We start from the raw sequence: 21417 nt of genomic DNA on the forward strand, positions 1-21417 counted from the left end.
TCCAATCTGAGATTGAGTAGAAAAAGTGAAGTTTCTGAAGAAGGAAAAAGACTTTTGCTCAAATGCCTCTTTTCCCTTCTGGGGATTCAGGGCTGAAAATGCCTCAGTTTCCCTCTTTCGCTTTTCCTCCCTTCCTCTTTCCCTGCAGCCCCCTCCCACCCAGGCACAGGACAGGCTGCGACCCCCACCTGGGCTACATGGGGGAAGGGTTAGGATTAGGGTCCCTCCCCGTCCTCCTGGGGGGGGGCTGTGGGGAGGAAGGGGGAGGAGACCACGCAGAGATCGAGGCTGCTGGAGGCTTCCTTCCCCCTTCCCAGCCCCCTCCTCCCCCGCCCAGCCCCCTCCTTACCGGGGGTCTCCTCCCCCCCTTCGCTCCCGGGGATCCGGGCCAGCGCCCCCAGCAGCAGCATCAGGGGGAGCCCAGCCAAAGCCATGGAGGCTCCCCACAAGCGCCCCAAAGGGGGGAGAAAGACGCTCCCAGCCCCAGAGGAGGAATCCGAGGGTCTGGAGGGGGGGAGGAGTTTTCCTCGGACTTCGGAAGAGGGACAGTCCACAGAGAGCAGGAGGACCAATGGGAATCCTCCCTTCTGCAGCGTCATCGGTCTCCGGGCAGAGCCTCCCTCGACTTCGCCCGATGCAGGAGAGAGTTCCGCGCAGAGAGAGAAGCGGAGAAAGTGGGGGAGGGGATCCCTTCAGTCTTGGGGGGCTGCAATCTGGGGGGTCTTTCATGCCAGCTCCGGAGGAGAATCTCCTCTTCCTTTTGCCCCCCCCAATTATCCTCCAATCTCCAATCTAGTCTCTGTTTTTATTTCTTCTGTAAGTAAATATTAATCATTTCTATACCAACAACTTCACTTAATCAATAAATCCCAGAAGTCCAGATTTCATTTTTTTCTGCCCAAAGCCCAGAAGGGGCTTCCAGGTAGAAAAACAGCTGGAAATCTCTTCTTTCAAAAAGTTTATTTCTCCATCTCTGCCCACTTTTTCATTCCATCCCTTCCTCCATCCTGGAGGTTTCTTTCCATGGAAGGAATTCTTGCTGCCGTCAGCATGTCCAGTAATAGAGACTCTGGACTCTGCAGGGGGCGGGGATGAGCTGGTGACTGTGGACACACACACACAAACACACACACACGCACACACGCACACTGACCCCTCCCCACATTTCCTGGCCCCCAGGTGAAACCCCCAGGGAAGCCTCTGACCTTTGACCCCCTTCCTTCCTGGCACAGGGGCTGCCGGAGGGGAGGTCTGACCGCCAGCGCTGTGGGGTTTAGGCCGGTTTGGGTTCCAGAATGGCTGCTGTTGAGCTCAATGGGGGGGGGGGGGTGAATCAGAAGGGGGGGGGAGAATCTCCCCCTGAAGGACTGCTGGAGCGGAGCCTGTCGGGGGTTCAGCCCAGAGTCTGGAGGGTCTCCGGCTGCTTCCTCTTTTAATGTAAATTTTAATTTGTTCTTAACTTGGGGTTTTAAATTTGTCTTGGGCTAAATTGATTTAATTCGATTTTACTTCTGCTCTTATATTTTTGTATTCTATGTGTTTTATCTTGTGCCTGTTCACTGCCCTGAGTCCTTCGGGAGTAGGGCAGTATATAAATCAAATAAAATGAAAATGAAAAATGAAATGGCCAGTCCCAGGCTTTATTCCCCCTCCCCCCACAAGCAGGAGGGGGTGGGGGGGTGGAAGGCTGGGGGGGGGAGAGCCGATGGGGAGACTCAAAGGCTGGAAGGGACCTTAGAGATCTTCTAGTCCAACCCCGTGGCATCCAGGGATGCAGCCCCCCCTCCTCCCCGCACAATTCCAGGTGGGGGGCTGCTCCATTGATTCATTGGTTCTCAGGGTCAGGAAATCCCTCCTGATCCCTTCCAGGTCGGATCTCCCTTGGAGGCTTTGGAGGATCCCATTTTCCCTTCCAGGCTGATCGACCTTCTCAGGGCTTCGGCTTCTGTCAGTTGAGGGGTGATTCCTGGAGACGCTGCCCCACTCCGGGATCTGCTTGTGAGATCCCAAGTGAGGGAGGGAGATCCCAAGGGCAGGAGTGGGACTCCAGTCGGTCTTCCCCTCCAGGAAGGGTCCCAAGTGGAGTTTCCCCCCACCCAGAGCCCAGCCAAGACCCCCCCGTCCCCCCTTCTCTTCCGGCCCAAGCCCAGAGTTCAGGGAGGTCCCCCGTCTGAGCAGCGGCTCTTCCTCCGTCCCCCCCCCCAATTCTCAGCCAAAGGGCCCTCAAGGCACTTTTTCCTCCCTGGAAATTTTGAGGGTGTTTTTCTCCTTAAGTCCCTCCAACTTTTGTAGGTGTGTTCATAAAAAACGTCTTTTGAAGAGAAATATCGTTTCCAAATAAATGCACCTTTTCCCTCCTTTCCAAATCTCTGCCGTGATTTGAAATAAACCTTTAAGCTCCATAAATCTCACAAACATTTTATATTACGAAGGAGCAGATTCTCCTTTCCTCCCTTTTGTTCTTTGCCAGGGAACTCAACGTTTTGCCTGCAAGGATCCTGAGAGAAAAGGGGATTTTAGGGGGAAAGGAATCAGTCCTGGGACTCCCAAGTCCTAAGAATCAGCCTCTGAGATGAATTTAGTTCTTCTGGAGGGGAGTTGGAGGAAACATTTTCCCAAAAGAAGGAGAAGAAAATCCATATCCACGGATAGGATGTGTCAGAGGATCTGAGTGGATTTTCTTCCTTGGAGGGACAGTATATTAAACTGAAGAATAAATTTATAATTTATAGAATAACCTGGAATTTTAATAGAAATCCTGGGGACTTCAGGGATCCTATTTCCTCCACTATAGGATTACAGCCTTTTCACCATCACAGTCTGGAAATCTCCCCCCCCCAAACTATCCCAAAAGGAAACCTTCTGTTTCTTCTTCTCCTCTTTCACTTCATCCATAGAAAACATTTTTTTCTAGTCTTTGGGGGAGATTCAGGTTCCTGTGAGTTACGCAAAGGCGGCTTAGAGAGATCCTGAATTCCGGATCCTGTTTCAAGAGCTTTGGGGGTCCAGAGGTGGCCTGGGTCCTTTCCAGGGATGGGGGGGCTGGAGGGGTCAAACTCCCCCCTGGCCCAGCACCAGCCTCAGCAGCCCAGAGCCAGGTCCCCCCCAGCATCTGCCCCACAGTTGTGTATCTGACACAGCCACTCACACACAGTCAGCCCCAGATCCAGGCAGCCTCTGTGGGGCCTCCACCCCTCACCTGACCCAGGCAGAACCTCTGGGCCCCTTTCATGCTTCCAACCCCCCAAATATTGTGCTCTTCTCCGAGTTCTCTCTTCCACACACACACACACACACACACACACACACACACACACACACACCCAGAGCAGCCCTTCCTTCTCCATCCCCCAAGAGCTGCAGAGGCGCTTGGGCTTCGCTTCCCCAGCCTGAAGCTTTGGGCTCCTCCGAAGCGGAACTGAGGAACCGGCCAGGATCCAGCAGGCAACAAGCCTCCATTCTTCCTCAGGGCAGCTCAGGGACTCCCCTCCTCCTCCTCCTCCTCCGCCCCATGGCTGAGCCTGCAGATGGGGCAGCCACAAGGTCCTCTGCCCCATTGGAGGCGGCTGAAGGGGCCCTTCCTGACCCCCGAGGAGACCCTGGAGAGCCCAGGAAAGAAACCGATGGAGGGTTGGAGAAATGTCACTCAAAGGACCCACATTCTCCCCCTTGGGACCCTTTGTGGGGAGACCCTCCCTGCTCTCTGGGGAGGCTCTGACGGAGGAAGGAAGGGAGGGAAGAGGGGAAAAGGGGACCAGCATGGAGGGGGAGGGGCTCAGTTGCAATGAGGGGGGGGAGGACACTGTTCAGAGGACCTGGAGGAGGGGGATGGGGAGGGGTCTCCCCAGAGAAAGTCTATCCATGGGTGGCTAAGCATCGACACCAACTTGAAGGCATGAAACCATCATCAAACAAGCTGATTAGAGGAGTTCTCCAGTCCTTTTCTCCCTCCGTTGAAGCAGATTGAGGAAAGTAGTCCTTGACTTACATCGGTTCATTTAGTGACCGTTTGACTTTGGGGTTGGGTGGCTTCCAATATACCCCCATGGCTCCATCCTTCTTTTCCCCCTTTTATATTATCTGAAATGCATGGAAGGTTTTCGTCTTTCTTCTGTTGCTTTTCTAGAGCGGTTTGGTTATTTCTTACCTATCCTGCAATTTCACCTCCTCTTTTTTTAGCTCTGTTTCTTATTCATTTATTTATTTCATAAACCGCAAAGAAAGACAGAAATAGGAAATCAGGGGAAGGAAGGAGAAAAAGAGGGGAAAAGAAAGTCTGAGGTTCAAGGGGCAAAAGGGAAAAAAGGCTTTGACTTCCGGCTCTTTTTAGCACAGTAGAAGATTTAAAAAAAAACATTCCCGCCTCAACTTTTTGCTTTTACACCTTAATATGTCAGCAGCCATTTCTAGAAGGACAATTCAATCTAACGGACAAAAGCAAAGTCATTTTAGGTCCGTTTCCTTTGAACACTTTAAATGTGTTCAATTTAACAGCTGGGGAAGGAAAGTCTAGAATGATCCAGAACACCCCTTTGTGGCTGAGGGAGGGAGGGAGGGAGGGAGGGCTCCCGCCTGAGGAAATCTGCACTGTGATTGGTTGCTGTGGGTGGAAAGGGGGCGTTTCCCTTTTTTCCCGCCATTTTCTTCTAGGCGCCTTTGAGAAGGAGACAGATAATAATATGGAATAAGATGAAGTAAAAATTTGTATAAATAGTAAACAATAAGGAAGGATCACTACGAAAGAGCTGTAAAAAGAGTTTGTATATATAAATGTTGTATGTTTTGTTTTAATGTTTCATAATAAAAATTATTTTTTTAAAAAAGAAAAGAGCGCTGAGCTGTGGAGAGCGGGAAACTCCAGAGCGGAAGGAGGCTGAGGAGCGGCAGGGCCGGGATCGGAGTCAGCCGCGGGGAAAGGGAGGGAGCTGTGTGGTGCCGCTTCCCCCTACAAGCGCAGCGTCCGCCTGCCCTTCTCTCGGCAAGGAAACTTCCCAGCCGCTCGCTTCGAAGTAGCCGAGCCTTTCCTGTGGAAGAGAAGCAGGCGGCCCCGGGACTCATGATTGGCGGCCTCTGCATGGAGCTTTTGGCCGCCTCTCCCCAGAGCTCTGGGGTATAGCAGCTGCCTGCTCCTCCCTCTCCACCTCCCACCCGCCCTCAGCCCCACCCCAAAGTTTGGGAAGCACCGGGGACAGTTTGTGCCCTGTGCTCGGGGCAGGAAAGCTCATGGCGAGCAGGCCAACTGGCTCCTTCCCCAGAGAAGGGAGGGCGGCATGCAGCGGAAGTGCTCTCGGCCCCAACAGGGAAGCTCTGAATGCGTGGCTTGCTTGGGCTCCTCTCTGCTGGGAGCCGCAGGCTGCACGGGGAAGGGTAGGAGCGACTGGTCGGTTCAGGCGCACGGGGGAGCATTTGCTGGCTGGGCAGCGGCTGCCCCGCCCGCTGTTCCTTCCCTGGTGTTGCCTTGAGCTCTGGACAGCATCCAGCATGGCCATTCACGCTGGCAAAGGTTAGTGCAACCCTCTCCCGCCACTTCCAAGGGAGCATGACTGCTTTCCAGCCGGCGCGCCTCTTACCGCTTACCGCGCTCTCCTCCGGTCTTCCTGGAGGCAGCTCGCTTCTCCTTCTCCTGGCTGAGAGGGGTGAGAGGGCCCGCCGGAACCCAGAAGAAGAAAAGGAGCAGAGCTGCCTGCTAGGCTGGGGCTTCCCTTCCTCTCTGCGGCAGCCCATGTGGATCCCAGGCAGTGCAGCTTCGGGGCCTTTCCTCGCAGTGTCGATCACAAGGTAGGCAGACAGGCGAGCGGGTACAGGGGAGCGACTGGGGCAGTGATCCTGGCTGGCAAAGGGGTGGATGTCCTGGGGAACGTATGTGCACCGGCCAGCTAGTCTTCTGTTTACTGGCACGCATGCGTGCGTGACAATCAGGATGATGCACATGCGTGTGCCAGAAACCCAGAAGAGGAATGGGCGACGCCTTGCATGCCAGGTGAAATGGCTCTGTGTGCCACTTCCAGCACACGTGCCATAGGTTTGCCATCACGGACCTATACCGAATCTGAGCCCGAAGAGAGAGGGAGGGAGCCGTTGGGTGCCAAAATGGGGCAGGACCCTCCAGTTGTGAAGGAGAGAAATAGCTGAAATGGCTGGGTGAATGGAGGGGAGTCTCGGATGCCCCCCAATGGCTCCCCACAAACGCTCAGGGAGGACCGTGCCTGCTGCCATTCTGCTCCTCCAAAGGGGGCTTGAGGGGAAGCAGAGCAAGGGGGCCTCTGAGCAGAAAGGGGGGTCCTGCCCCTTCACCTCCCTGGATCTGCCCACCCTCCTCCTGAACCAGTTCTGGCTTCGGACCAAAAGCAGCCGGGATGGTGGATCCAGAGGCAGCGGAGGGAGGAGCCTCCTGCGGGGGCAGCAAAAAGGAAGAGGAAGAGGAAGAGGAAGGGAGGATTCCAGGGTTTTCTTACATCTGAAGTTTATTCTTTCATAGCAAAGCGAAGGGAAGGGAAGTGAGTGGGAGGAAGAACAATGTAGATGAAGCTGCTCTGGGTTCAAAGCCAGGAGAGTTGAGGGGTCTGGAGTGACAGGTCCACCTAGCATCCCTGGGGACAGTCTAGATGGTCTCCACCCCTCCCTCACAAGGAATAGAGGCCCTGAAAGGAAGCTGGGGTCTATGTGTGTCTCAGCAGGAGAAGGTCCAGGCTGCCATTCTCCTCCTCCCCCCAAACTGCCACCTTCAGCCTCCATTTCTCACAGGTTGCAAACAGGACAAAGAGTCATCAGTTGTTAAAGAAAAAATATGCTTTTGCATCGGAGAGCAGGATTAATTCATGAGTGCTGTAGAAAAAGAGATGGGGAAGAAAATCAGAATATAAAGAGACACTTTTACTGTAAATAATATATTCTTCTTCCCTTTCATCCCCCACCCCCAAGGCAGACCCACACTGCAGGGGGGTGGTTGACAGGCAGGGACACATAGAGAGAGAATCCGCCCATTTCAGGGAGGAAAAGGCTGGGATGCTTCATAGGAAGAGAGAAGACGGGGCTACGATGGGGGTGGCAGCAAAGGGGGGAGCCTGGGCTCACTTGGCCAGAAATTGTGGGAATTCTCACAAGGAGAAGGGGGGTCAGGAAGAAGAGCCTGTCCAGGTTCCAACTAATGAACCCAAAGGAGTCTGTATGGGGTGCCAAGAAGGATCATCTGGGAAGGGGGGGGTGGGGGTTTCCAATTCACAGGAAAGTCTTGGAGGGAGTTCATTCAGATGATAAGGTCATCTCAAGGACTTAGCTCCACCTTCCATCCGAGTAGGGACAGAGCTCCAGCAAGAGCTAATGCAATGACAGAACTATACCTGAGATGATTGGTGGGTTGTCCCCGGTTCGGACCGGTTCGCAAGAACCGGTAGTAAAACTTTCAGGAGGCCCCACCCACCGCCCCAGATGTCGTCATCGGCAATCTGCACATGCGCAGAAGCAAGGCGTACATGTGAGCGAAGCAAGCGCGCGCACGCAATCCCGTTGCAAACCGATAGTAAAGATAAGTAGAACCCTCCCCTGCCTGAGATGCTGTGTTAATTATCAGCAATTTAGCTGGGCAAAACCTCCTGCCGTTTGCTGAAGTGGCCTCCAATACCCCAGTGTAGAGGTGGGATTCACTTACCTTCCCTACCAGACTGCAAATGTGAGTGTGCTCAAGCACTCGCTTCGCTCACATGTGCCACCTCTGCGCATGCACACGGCCTTCTGCACATGTGCAGTAGTCGCGCATTACGTCTGGGAGGGTGGGCAGAGCCTCCCACAGTCACCGCTAGACAGAACCGGCCGAATCCCACCACTGCCGCAGTGCATAGTAGCATGGGACTCACCCCTTTTGAAATAGCCGCAGGGGTGGAATTTGTCCCCATGGCTGAATACCCTCAGGAACCCCCCTCCACAGTGAGCCTAACAGAATGGGTGGGTTGCTTACAAAATGCGTGTGGGAATATAAACCTGGGGTGCTCCCTCCCCAAGGGGGGGATGGGAAGGAATGGCCCCCTCCTTCCCTTCCCTTCCCTTTGGCAATTTCCCAAAACGTGGAAAAATTCTGAAAAAATTCTTCAGGAAGTGAGGGGAGCCGAATGTCAAGTGGCAAATCATCCCTGGCCTGCTCTCGAGTTGCCGTAAGCAAGGGGGATGAGAAACCGATGAAACGGCATGGCAGCCAAAGACAGATGCACATTCCAGACTTATCTCTCTCAAGGCTGCATCCCAGGGTTACCCACAGCGGTTGGAGGGGAGTGATCTCTACAACCCGCAAAATTGCTCTGTTGGCAGATGTGATTGATGACACACCCTTGGGAGAGGGGGGAAGCAGGGTCATGATTGGGGCGTAAATTATGTAGGGTCAGAGCTGTCTTCACTTGGGAACGTGCGGACATGAAGCTCCTAATAAATAACTGGATTTCTTTGGAAGCTTGGCTCGAGGCTCATGATTTAATGAGGGCATCCGTCAGAACCCTGACACTCTCCTCTTTTGCAATTCCCCAATACTTGGAAAAATTCTGGGCAAGATTTTAGCGTTTGTGTGTGTGCTTTTGTTTTTGATTGCAATACTTTTTCAGGTCTCTGTAAGGAAAAGCTGCCCAAAATCCAAAAATTGTTTTTTTTTTTTAAAAGGAACAATTAATGAATTAAAAAAAACCACCTATAACTCTTAAGAGAGGTTGAGATGAGGGGGAAGAGGAGAAACTCACCTGCAGGAGGTTGGATGGGAATTGCTGGAAGGAGAAAAAGACCCAATCAGGACCCTTCATGGGCTGGAGGACTCAGGGGGTCCCCTCCCCATTGATAGCCCATAATAGGTTGTGTGATCTTCACTTATAGCCCCTCAAATAAATGAAGCTGCCAAAAATATTCCTCAAGGAGCCCCTCTTGGCCACCTGCTAAGCTTGATGAGAGGCCTCCCCTAGAGGGTCCCCTCCCCACAACCTCCCCTCCAGCCCCCCAGACTCACCTTTCTTGCTCTTCAGATAGGAGAAGAGCCCCACAGCCAGGAAGGCCACTCCTATCACGGCCCCCATGATCCCCGTCCAGAGCTTGCTCCTGGCAGAGCTGGAGGAACGGGGCTCTGGGGAAGGAGAAGGAGCCTCACCTGAGCAGGAGGATCAGGCCCACCTTTCCCCAGGAGGCTCCATTCCTGCTCCCCCCACAGGGAGGGTCTTTCTCCCATCTCAGGGCAGGATGGGGTTCCCAAACCAGGAGGAGAGGGAGGGGAGGGGCTTACCCCACTGGATGGTGATGGGGGCGTCCAGGCTGGCATGCTCCACCTTGCAAGTGTAGACATCCCCCCGTTGGGGCTGGGTCTCCAACATCACCTGGAGCTGGTAGGTCCAGTCGCCATTCTGGAGCTCCTCCCCAAAGGCCACGCCCTCCTCCTCCGGCTGCCCGTTCTTCAGCCACTGGACCTCGATCTCCATGGGGTAAAAGCCGGTCGCAGTGCAGAGGAGGATGGTGTTGGGGGAAGAGGGCTCCATCTTGGTGGGGGAGATGGAGACGGTGGGCTTGGCTGGAGGGAAGGAGGAGAAGGAGCCACATGAGAGACACAACAGGAAAGAAACGACGCAGAAGAAGGGAAGGATGGATGCAGCACGAGTCGGATGATTCTTGGGATCTCATTGAAAATGAAACCAGATTTTTAATTAGGTCTAATACCACAACATTTGTTTGTTTTTTTGTTTAGTAAACTTAGTTATTTATTAAATTTATTTGCCAAAGTGGCCACAACTAACCCAAAGTCTTACAGACTCTCTCCTAGCCGTGACTGCCACCTGCTCTCCGGGAGTCCAGGAGAATCTCCAGAATTGCCAACTGGGTCTCTGGGACAATGCAGCTCGGCATCCTGTGATTTCAGGTCTCCTCAACTGGAGCCGGATCAACAATTTGCTCTAAATACATGGAATATTTATTCAAAGAACAGGAACCCCTGGAGAATTATTGGCCTCTTGTCTGAAGTATTTTCATGGAAGTAAAAATAATACTTTAGATGAAGAAGAAATTATATGAATCACAATGAAATTCAGGATCACCATTTTGGATTTATAATGAAAATGCATTCTACTATGTGGATAAAGCTTGTGAGCAGCTAAAGGTTTTTCACAAACCATCCAGAGATTTTGGTCCTGTCCCTGTGATTGGGAAAGGCCTCACATACTTTGGTCCGAGCTTTTTTGATTTCTGGGAGGTCTGTAAATATTTGGTGGAAAGATAAACCATATCACCCACTTTGTAAACGTGTGCCGGGCACCTCTTTTTGTCAGCTTGGGCTTTATGTGCTCGGTGTGCGTCATCTAAAGCTTTTCGAGTTACTGCCCAAGTACCCCGTAGTTGTTCGATCCACTCAGTTAAAGAGGGGTTCTGTGGGTTATCCTGTGGTAGCTCTGGGATTGGCACAAACTCTTGGCCAGAGGCCACCTTAAATGGAGTGAAACGGTGCTGCTATGTATGGAGTTATTATACGCCACCTCCGCAAATGGCAATAAGTCCACCCAGTTATCTTGCTGGTAATTTATGTAATATTGCTTAACGCATTGTAAGCCGCCCTGAGTCTCCGGAGAAGGGCGGCATATAAATCAAATTTAAATAAAAATAAAATAAATAAATAAATCTTAGGTACTGTTCTAACACGGCATTGGTTCTCTCACAAGCCCCATTTGTCTGGGGGTGGTGGGTGGAGCTTAACCTCTGGGCTGAGCCTATTAACTTTAAAAACTCCTTCCAAAAGTTGGAGGTAAATTGCACACCCCTGTCCGAGATTATACATTTTGGAGCCCCATGTAATGGATAAACATGTTGAATAAACAATTTTGCAAGGGTTTTAGTTGAAGGGATTTTAGAACAAGGGATGAAATGCACTTGTTTGGAAAACAGGTCTGTTACCGCCCGGTACAGCCTTCACTTTCTGGTAGGTCCACAATAAAATCCATGGATATTTCTTTCCAAGGGGCATTCGGCCTTGCCACTCTCTGAAGTGAACCGGGCGGTTTCCCCGGAGGTCTCTTAGCTGAGGCACACACCAGACAACTAGCTACATATGCCTCTATGTCCTTTTTGAGTGCAGGCCACCAGAATTGTCTTTTAACGAGATGTAGAGTTTTAACAAATCCAAAGTGTCCCGCCATCTTGGTGTCATGAGCATGCTGCAACACCGCTACTCTTAAACTGGCAGGAACATACAATTTGGTCCCAATCCAAGCTAGTCCATCACGGAGTGTACATTCATTTGAGTGGGTTCGAAACCACCCGTCAGTCTTTAGAGCTTCTTGTAGTTTCTGAAGCAAATTGCCCGAGAGGGCTGGATCGGCCCTCGTCTGTGCTCTTGTAGTTACTGGTGCTGCTAGTTGTGTCACAGGTATGATAGGCCAAACCACTTCCTCCTTGGTACTGTTGTATTGAGGCAATCTGGACAGTGCATCCGCCATGAAGTTCTTTCCACCAGGAAGGTAGCGTAAAGTGAAATTAAAATGGTTGAAGTATTGAGCCCAGCGAGCTTGCTTTGGTGACAGCTTACGTGTTTTCAAAGCCTCCAAATTTTTATGGTCAATCCAAACTTCAAAAGGATGCTTAGCTCCTTCAAGAAATTGTCTCCACGTTAACAATGCCCATCGCACCGCAAAAGCTTCCTTCTCCCATATGGCCCATCTCCTTGCGGTCTCTGACAATTTGCAGGACATATAGGCACAGGGTTGTAATTTCCCTTCTGCATTCTTCTGCAGAAGTACTGCTCCCACTGCCACGTTGCTCGTGTCTGCCTGTACTACAAAAGGCTCTTCCATGTCTGGATGTTTGAGGACTGGTTCAGCAGCAAACAACCGTTTCAACTTTTTGAATGCCTCCTGACAGTCCATAGTCCATTCAAGGACTCATGAGGGCTTTGGTCTTACTTCACCTTTTGTTTTCAGAAGATTTGTTATTGGCAGCGCAATTTTGGCGAACGAGGGGATAAACTGTCTATAGAAGTTAGCAAATCCAAGGAAACTTTGTAGTTGTTTGTGGGTGCGTGGCGCAGCCCATTCCAATACTGCCCGAACTTTTCCAGGGTCCATCTCTATCTCCTCATGCGATATGCGATATCTAAGATAGTCAATTTTGCTTTGGTGGAACTTGCATTTAGAGAGCTTGGCATATAGTTCAGCAGCCCTGAGTTTTTTCAGGACAGTTCGCACCAATTTCACATGGTTGTCCATGCTCTCAGAGTAGATAAGAATGTCATCCAAGTAAACCAGCACCCCCTTATACAGGTGCTCATGCAGTACTTCGTTAATTAATTGCATGAACACCGCAGGGGCTCCTTGTAGTCCAAAAGGGAGCACTCAAAACTGGATACACCCCAGTGGGCAGTTAAATGCGGTTTTCCATTCATCCCCCTCCTTAATTGTCACTCTGTAGTATGCCTCTCGTAAGTCCAGTTTGGTGAAAATTTTCCCCTTTCCTAGATGTGCTAGCATGTCCTTCATGAGCGGCAGGGGGTAAACGTTTTCCACGCAAATAGCATTGATATTCCTATAAGCAACCACCAAACGAAAGGAGCCATCTTTTTTTCTCGGAACATTACAGGCGCCGCCTCCCTTGGTCTGGCTGGTTGGATAAAACCCCGTTCTAGGTTTTTATCAATGAAGTTTCGCAATTCCCCTAGTTCTTGAGGGGTCATGGGGTAGAACTTTGGCTTAGGGAGCTTCACCCCAGGGAGTATTTCAATGGTACTGTTCGTAGCTCTGTGGGGGGGCAGCACATCCGAGGCCTTTTGACTAAAAACTTCTCGGAGATCCCAATACTCCTTTGGAATCTTTTCCTCCCCTTCGATGTGGCCTATTGCCACTTCCGCCCTTTTGTGTTCTACTCTGTCCTCCAGGGGGCTTTCTTCCCTCTCTAGTCTCGGTTTTCCGGTGCGAATGTGCAAAACCCTCATTTTCCAGTTAACCCGTGGATTCCATCTACGGAGCCAGGGCAGTCCAAGTATGAGGGGTCGTTCCATGCTAGGGGCCACAATAAACCTGAGGGTCTCTACATGATCCCCCAATTGCATTTCAATGGGTTCAGTCACAAAGCTGGCTGGGCCCCCTCCTGCAATTGATCCGTCCAGTTGACAGAACGCCATGGGCCTTTTTAATGTTTTTAGCCTCAGGCCCATTTTCTCCACGATTTTTGGGCTGATTATTCACCTGGTGCACCCAGAGTCTAATAGGGCTAACATCTGCGCATGTGCCCCTGTAGATGGCACCCTTATTTCTATGGGGATGAGCATGGGGCCCTCAGTGTGACTCACCAGATCATCGGAGTCAGAGTCGGAGTCCGTCCCGCTGTCGTCCACGGTGGTCGGAGTTCCCAACTCACCCTGGTTTCGGGGAGCGAACTCAACGACTTCTCCTTTCAGTGCGGTTTCGTGAGTTTTTGCGGGTGCTTTGTCAGCCTTCTTTAGTCCCAAGCCGGTAGATTTTGGCACTGGCTTGGAGAAACATTCGGTGGCCCGATGGCCTTCCTTTCCACATTTGAAACACGTGAAGGGCTTCGATTTTGGTTTGAATTCCGCTCTCTCCGCGCCCGCCTTTGGCGCTCCTTTGCAGTATAAGGGGGATGACGGGTCCCCTGCACGGCCCCCTCGGAGTCGGCTTCGGGCCAGCTCAATTTCCACATCCTCAGCTACTACGTACCAACTCTGCAAGTCTTCGGGGACCCCCCGTGCTCTACAGTCTTTGTATATGTCTTCATTCAGTCCGTCCTTGAAACTCTCCAGTAGGGCCGCTTCTGACCACCCTGTCATGTAGGGTGCCAGTTTGCGAAATTCTTGGGTGTATTTTGGGTGTATCTCTGGCCTTGCTGGATACCCTTCATTCTGAGTCTCGCTTTCCGCTCAGCTAGGTGGTCTTCAAACCGCCTCCTAAGAGACCCCATGAACAGGTTGTAATTCCTCAGCAAGGGAGAGTTATTATTGTGGAGGACCACCATCCATTCAGGTGCTACTCCCTCTAAGACATTTGTGACGCATCTCACTCGTGCCACATCTGATAAGAGGAAGAGAGGGAGGGGCTTCTGGCTGGGAAGAGGGAGGGAGACGGGAGGTTCCTGAATAGGATAGAAATGAATCAGGAATAGAGAGAAATATATGTATATATAGGGAGTCCTCGACAGGATCACAATTGAGCCCAACCTTTCTGTTGCTAAGTGAGACGTTTGTTCAATGAATGTTGCCCCATGTTACGACCTTTCTTGCCACAGTCGTTAAGTGAATCACTGCAGTTGTTAAATGAGTAACAGGGCTGTTAAGTGAATCTGGCTTCCCCACGGACTTTGCTTATGGGAAGGTCGCTAAAGGGGATCACATGACTCTGGGATGCTGTGACCGTCACAAGTACGAGTCCATTGCCAAGCATCTGGATTTTGACCACGTGACCCTGGGGAGGCTGCAACGGTCGTAAGTGTGAAAAAGGGTCATAAGTCATTTGTTTTCACTGCGGTTGTAATTTTCAACGGTCACTAAATGAACTGTTCTTAAGTGGAGGACTGCCTGTATTGAGCAGGAAAGAGAGAGACCTGGCTGGATTCCCCACCACCACCCCAAAAGAAACCTATCTGGATGGATTTTCTTGTGGGGGGGAAATGGATCAAAGGGATCCCAGATTCCAGACAGGAGGAGAGTTTGGAGGCTGGGAAGATTTTGTCAATCTGAGAGTGCAGAATAAATAAATAAATAAATAAATAAGGAGCAAAACCTCCATCTGGGAGGATCCCAAGGAATGAAATGAAAGGAAAGGAAAGGGGGGTCCTGGCCTACCCCTCCCTCCCTCCCCCCCGACTCACCTCTCCGGCCAACCACCCGCTCCTCCCTCTTGGCCGCCTGGTAGCTGTACACCCCGTAGTTGTACCGGCAGACGTAATCCACTTCGGCCTTCTTGTACTGCAGGCGCTGCTCATCCCTGTTCCAATAGTCCGCACTCGCCTTCCCCAACTCCGTGACGGCCACGAACTTCCCGAGGTCGCTGTCGAAGCGGATGTATTCCTGCCGGTCGTAGATGTAGTGGTCCAGGAGCCTCACCCGCTGCGTCCCATTGAGGAAGTGGCACTCAGACTTCTGCTGGTAGAGGAAATGGGCTGCGAGGAGGAGGGGGAGGGAAGGCCGTCAGGAGGGACTCCAGGGCCCATCACGCACAGCCGTTAGTAGAGGAGGGGGGATCCAAGCGGGAGGAGGGAGTTGCTGGAGTCCTTCCTTTCAGGTCCTGGCAGAAGACGCCCCCTGGAGGAGGGAGTGGGAACTCTCTCAGTCCCAGAGAGGAAGGGAGGCTTCCTGGGGGGTCTGGAGGGGGGAGGGGGAAAAGAGGGGGAGGGGTGGGAAAAGGCAGGCAGAAGCTCAACCGGTCCAGCGATCCCATTCAGTCTCTGCAGGGAAGGTTGGACCTCAAGGGGCAGGAAGGATTGGGGGGAGGGGGAAGCTGGAGGGAAAGTAACGTCCATCCCCCCCACTCTCTCTTCCTTTGGGAGGGGATCTGGGGAGGGGGCACAACGAGTACATCTAGACCGACCCTCCTGGGGTCTCCCAGCCCTTCAGTCCTCACCTTCCCTCCGTCTCTCCCCCCCTTTTCTTCTTCCCCAGATTCTTCAGCCCAGCTCCCTCCCTTTGACAGCTCCTGATTCCTCTCCCCCTCCCCAAAAAGACCCCCGAAGAGCCTCTCAAAGGGAGGGTCTCCCGCCCCCTCCTCCTCCCTCCCTTCCCCCTCCCCTCCAGGGGGATTATGGGGGTTCTTGGTCTCCAAATTCAGAGTCTCCCCATGAAGGGCCCGAAGCCCCCCTCTTGCCTGACCTCCGAAGCCTCCAATCTGAGATTGAGAAGAAAAAGTGAAGTTTGTGAAGAAGGAAAAAGACTTTTGCTCAAATGCCTCTTTTCCCTTCCGGGGATTCAGGGCTCAAAATGCCTCAGTTTCCCTCTTTTGCTTTTCCTCCCTTCCTCTTTCCATGCAGCCCCCCCTCCCAGACATGGGGGAGGGGCGAGAGAGGCTGCGACCCCCACCTCGGCTACATGGGGGAAGGGTTAGGATTAGGGTCCCTCTCCGTCCTCCTGGGGGGGCTGTGGGGAGGAAGGGAGAGGAGACCACGCAGAGATCGAGGCTGCTGGAGGCTCCGGAGACCCATCGGCTTCCTTCCCCCTTCCCAGCCCCCTCCTCCCCCGCCCAGCCCCCTCCTTACCGGGGGTCTCCTTCCCCCCTTCGCTCCCGGGGATCCGGGCCAGCGCCCCCAGCAGCAGCATCAGGGGGAGCCCAGCCAAAGCCATGGAGGCTCCCCACAAGCGCCCCAAAGGGGGGAGAAAGACGCTCCCAGCCCCACAGGAGGAATCGGAGGGTCTGGAGACTTCGGAAGAGGGAGTGTCCAGAAGAGCAGGAGGACCAATGGGAATCCTCCCTTCTGCAGCGTCATCGGTCTCCAGGCAGAGCCTCCCTTGCCTTCGCCCGATGCAGGAGAGAGTTCCGCGCAGAGAGAGAAGCGGAGAAAGTGGGGGAGGGGAATCCCTTCAGTCTTGGGGGGCTGCAATCTGGGGGGTCTTTCATGCCAGCTCCGGGGGGAGAATGTCGTCTTCCTTTTGCCCCCCCCCCAAAAAAAAAATTCTCCTCCAATCTCCCTTTCTCTGGGCGCCTGGACTGGAGGGGTGGACTAGATGCCCTCTGAGTTCCCCCAGTGCCCAGAGGGCGCCCAGGCTGGAGCACGCTCCCCCCAATCCGAAGGGAAGCCAGGAAAACCCTCAACTGACAGTCCAGGCAGGAAGAGGCGGAGGGGATCTGCAGGGATCCCTCCTAATCCAGCCGGATCCTCTGCCCAGCCCCTCCCCCTTCACGGGGGAATCTCCGTAGGGATCTCTTAGCTTTACAAGAGAAACGGCGTTTCCCTTCCTTGAAACACGCTGAGAACGTCTGGACGGACCGGCTCCTTCAGGTTTCCCTCCCCTGAACCCCGATTGTGTAGGGATCTCCCTCTTTCTCTCTGTGGGTGGGGATCCCCCTTTTCCTTGCAAAGCAGCCCCGGATGAAGATCCTGGAATGAAGTTGGGCCGTTTCTCCTCCGCTTCCCGCTCCTTTCCTCGGAGAACGTCCACGTCTTCGCCATAATGCACCACAATCTCTACTTTCAGCAGAAAAAAATATAAAGCGACATTGTGGAAGAAATTTTGCCATCTGATTGTGCAGATCCTGATGAGATTTGGATATTTTGGCTGTGGGACAGGAAGGCCCCTAAAACAAAAGGCTCCTTTTTATGATGTTCCACTAAGATTATAAGGGCGTGAAAGAGAGAATAAAAGTATTAGAGAAACGGGGAAGGGAAAGGAAGGGGAAGGATGTTGTGGCCCCGCCCTCTGAGCCTGTCCCATCGGAGGAAGAAAGCTCCGAGCATGAGGAAGAGGAGTCAGCCAGGCCTCCCTCTCCAGGCCCCTCCCCTCTGGCATTGTCTCAAGTGCCGGCCGAGGGAGAGGAAACAGCTGCTTCGGATCAGAGTGATAATGACACATCATTCCTGGACGCACGCCTCCGAAGGCGTGATAAACGTTTGCAGCAGCTGGGGAGGCGTGCTAGGGATTAGAAGTGAGTCACTGGACCACACCCCAGAGACCACACCCCAGAGACTATATAATAGAGGGTGGTGGTCAAGGATCTTTTGTGACGAACAAAAGTAAACCTTGAATAGTCACTAAAGCCTCGTCCGGAGCTGCTGGGAGGAATATTATTCCTGTTTGGACTTTCTTGAACGTTCGTATCTTATCTGCCTGTTTGTGAAAATAAAGTCCCTTGGCAGACGGTGTGTCTATCGCTGCCAAGAGGGAGATAAGAACTGGGTGCGTTCCAAAGTGTTTCCTTAACCCTCGGCTGGCTGTGTGGTGTGTGTGTGGGGACGGGGACAGATCAAAGGAGAAGTGGGGGATAAAGGGCAAAAGGAAAAAAGACAGGAAAAAACTTTTTCCCAGCACAATAAAATACAAAGTGAAATTGGAACCTCGGTTTTTATTTCTTCTCTAAGTAAATATTAACCATTTCTATACCAACAATTTAACTTAATCAGTAAATCCCAAAACTCCAGGTTTCATTTTTTTCCTGCCTCAAGCACAAAGCCCCAAAGTGGCCTCCAGGTAGGGTTAGGGTTAGGAATAGATCTATTCTGACAGCCAGGTTAGCCAGGAATACCTTTGAGGATTTGAGATCTGCTGTTCCTCTAGGCAGATTTTGGGGAGTCTGCTGGCTTCCATCTGGGTCATTTTTTGCCAGTAGGCTACCGTCCGAGTGATTGTATAGGTGTGCAGTGAGAAATGTCCCAATTCAGCTCTGACGGCAGCTGCCGAAGTGGAATTGTTTACCCCCAGCATCCTCCTTAACAGATTATTTTGAGTTCTCTCCAATATGGGGGCCTCTGTAAGACCCCAGATTTCGGCACCGTAGAGCATAATCGGAACACGTTTAGCCTGAAAGACTTTATGAAGAGGTAAAATGGAGGTTGGTTGGATTCGTTTACTTAATTTGGATACAAGGCTTGCCCCAGCTCTGACCTGTTGAGAAAGGTGTTGATGGTGCGGAGTCCAACCTCCTGCACTGGAAAAAACAATTCCAAGATAAGTATATTGGGTAACTTGCTCAATCTTTGTGTCATTAATATGCCAATTATGCTTTTTATTCTTATTGCCAAAGACTAAAACTTTTGATTTAGCTACATTTATAGTCAAGTGGTTTGAGGTACAATAACGTGAGAGCTTGGCGAGAGTCTCCTCATCCCTATTTGGGTTCTAGAAAACAGCACTAAGTCATCGGCGTACATTAATAAATCTTGAGCCTATTTGGGGGCTGTGCGTCAGGAGATCTTCCAGCTGCGCTGGGGTATCATTTACATAAAGGTTAAAAAGAGGGGGGCCCAGCAGGCAGCCCTGCCTCACTCCCCTGGTGGTCCGTATGCTGTTTGTTGGGGCCCCGTTTGCTGCGTATCTGACTCTAATTGCCGTATTAGTATAGAGAGTCCTGATCAACAAAATAAGTCTGGGGTCCATCCCCATAACTTGTAGTTTCCTCCACAGATGGTCCCCTATCTATAGAATCAAAACCAGCGGTAAGGTCAATAAAGGCGGAATACAGCTTTTTCCCCTGGCTCTCGTATTTATTAGTTAAGTGGGAAAGGACAAAACAATGGTCAGTGGTAGACCTACCCGATCTAAAACCTGCCTGCTCATTGGCCAGAATTTCCTTATCCAAGCACCAGTCCTCTATTTTATTTAGCAGGTGCTTTGCATACATTTTTGAAATTATATTAAGAAGACTGATGGGTCTTCTCACTTGTTGTGAGATGGGTGGCTACATAAATTTGATAGATAGATCGATCGATAGATCGATAGGTAGATAGACATACAGATAAACAGACAGACAGATATAAATAGGTGATAGATACTGCAGATACATAGGTGATATAGATACTGTAACTAGGAAGAGAGACAGACAGACAGACAGATATATACTGTAGATGGATGAATGGATAGATAACTCCAACCCTTATATTTTGAATATAAGCAGAGACAGTAGAAGCGTATTTGTTCACATCAGTGTGTTGTCCATTCATTGCAGCCCCTTTAAATACGTTCCAATTTCTGCCCTTGAAGGAATCTCCCCGTAGAGCCTCCATGGCTTCTGCCAGCCAGTCTCCCTAGTTCTCTCCTGGGTCCTCTCTGATGAACCTTAAAGGCTTCTCTGCTGACCGGAGCCTCCCAGAGAGAGGATCGGAGGGGCCAGGAAGAGGAGGGGGAGGGGCGGCCTCAAAGGCTCCCTGGGGGTTGGAGAAGGCCCCGTCCAGGGTCTCCCCTCCCCTGGTGGCAAAGGCCCCGTATGGGGGGAAAGGAGGGGGGGCTGCTTTCAAGGCGGCCTCTGGTCTGCTGGGTTTCCCAGGAGCCTCTTTCCTCTTCCACCAGGCCCAGAACCTGCCTCCCAGGTGAGGCCAGGGGAGTCCAAGCCCCCCATGACTCTTGGGGGGAGCTTCCTCCGGGCCTCGGCTAATTCACAGAAACTTCCATCTCTTTCCTCTGGTTGGTTGGTAGGCTCCGAATATTCCCCCATCCCTCTTTTCCCCCCTTTTATATAATCCCAAATGCATTGAAGGAGGTTTTTCTTTCTTCTGTTCAGTTCTGTTGGTTATTTCTTATAATTATTGTTCCTGTGGTGGCCCCAAGACCCCAGATGAGGGAGGGGAGGGGGAAATTCTGCCTTGGTGATGGAGGCCACTGGAGTCCTGCAGAGTCAGTCTGGATGACCTCTGGAGAGGGCGAGGCTCAGTTGGAGGGCTGTCTAGGGGCATCTAGAGGTGCTGGGGAGAAGGGAGGGGTCTTCCACTTAGGGCTGCCCCATTGGACTCCCCCCCCCTTTTCCCAGAGAGCAGGTCTTCCCCTCCGTGGCAATGTCTTCTGCACCAGGAACAGCTTCAGATGGATTCCTTGGAGGTCATCTAGTCCAACCTCCTGCTCAGGCCTACACCATTTATACCATCAAGCAGGAGACTCTATACCATTCGAATCTGAGCCCCAAAGAGGGAGGGAGCCATTGGGTGCCAAAATGGGGCAGGACCCTCCAGTTGTGAAGGAGAGAAATGGCTGAAATGGCTGGGTGAATGTAGGGGAGTCTCGGGTGCCCCCCAATGGCTCCCCACAAATGCTCAGGGAGGACCGTGCCTGCTGCCCTTCTGCTCCTCCAAAGGGGGCTTGAGGGGAAGCAGAGCAAGGGGGCCTCTGAGCAGAAAGGGGGGTCGTGCCCCTTCGCCTCCCTGGATCTGCCCACCCTCCTCCTGAACCAGTTCTGGCTTCGGACCCAAAGTAGCCTGGATGGTGGATACAGAGGCAGCGGAGGGAGGAGCCTCCTGCGGGGGCAGCAAAAAGGAAGAGGAGGAAGAGGAAGGGAGGATTCCAGGGTTTTCTTACATCTGAAGTTTATTCTTTTATAGCAAAGCGAAGGGAAGGGAAGTGAGTGGGAGGAAGAATAATGTGGATGAAGCTGCTGTGGGTTCAAAGCCAGGAGAGTTGAGGGGTCTGGAGTGACAGGTCCACCTAGCATCCCTGGGGACAGTCTAGATGGTCTCCACCCCTCCCTCACAAGGAAGAGCGGCCCTGAAAGGAAGCTGGGGTGTATATGTGTGTCTCAGCAGGAGAAGGTCCAGGCTGCCATTCTCCTCCTCCCCCCAAACTGCCACCTTCAGCCTCCATTTCTCACAGGTTGCAAACAGGACAAAGAGTCATCAGCTGTTAAATAAAAAATATGCTTTTGCATCGGAGAGCAGGATTAATTCATGAGTGCTGTAGAAAAAGAGATGGGGGAGAAAATCAGAATATAAAGAGACACTTTTCCTGTAAATAACATATTCTTCTTCCCTTTCATCCCCCACCCCCAAGGCAGACCC

General features: G+C 52.0%; 1 protein-coding gene across 1 annotated transcript in view; it reads right to left on the reverse strand.

The window, feature by feature from the left end:
- Nucleotides 1-16357, reverse strand: part of LOC148116150 (rano class II histocompatibility antigen, A beta chain-like) — a 191910-nt gene extending 175553 nt beyond the window's left edge. The window contains exon 1 of the mRNA XM_087884945.1: nucleotides 16201-16357. Coding sequence (XP_087741071.1) covers nucleotides 16201-16285 — 85 coding nt within the window. The 5' untranslated portion in view covers nucleotides 16286-16357. The remainder of the gene's footprint in view (nucleotides 1-16200) is intronic.
- Between the last annotated feature and the right edge of the window lie 5060 nt (nucleotides 16358-21417).

Source organism: Pantherophis guttatus, chromosome 2 (assembly GCF_059756535.1).
Source record: "Pantherophis guttatus breed Tessera chromosome 2, ASM5975653v1, whole genome shotgun sequence".
NCBI lineage: Eukaryota > Metazoa > Chordata > Lepidosauria > Squamata > Colubridae > Pantherophis > Pantherophis guttatus.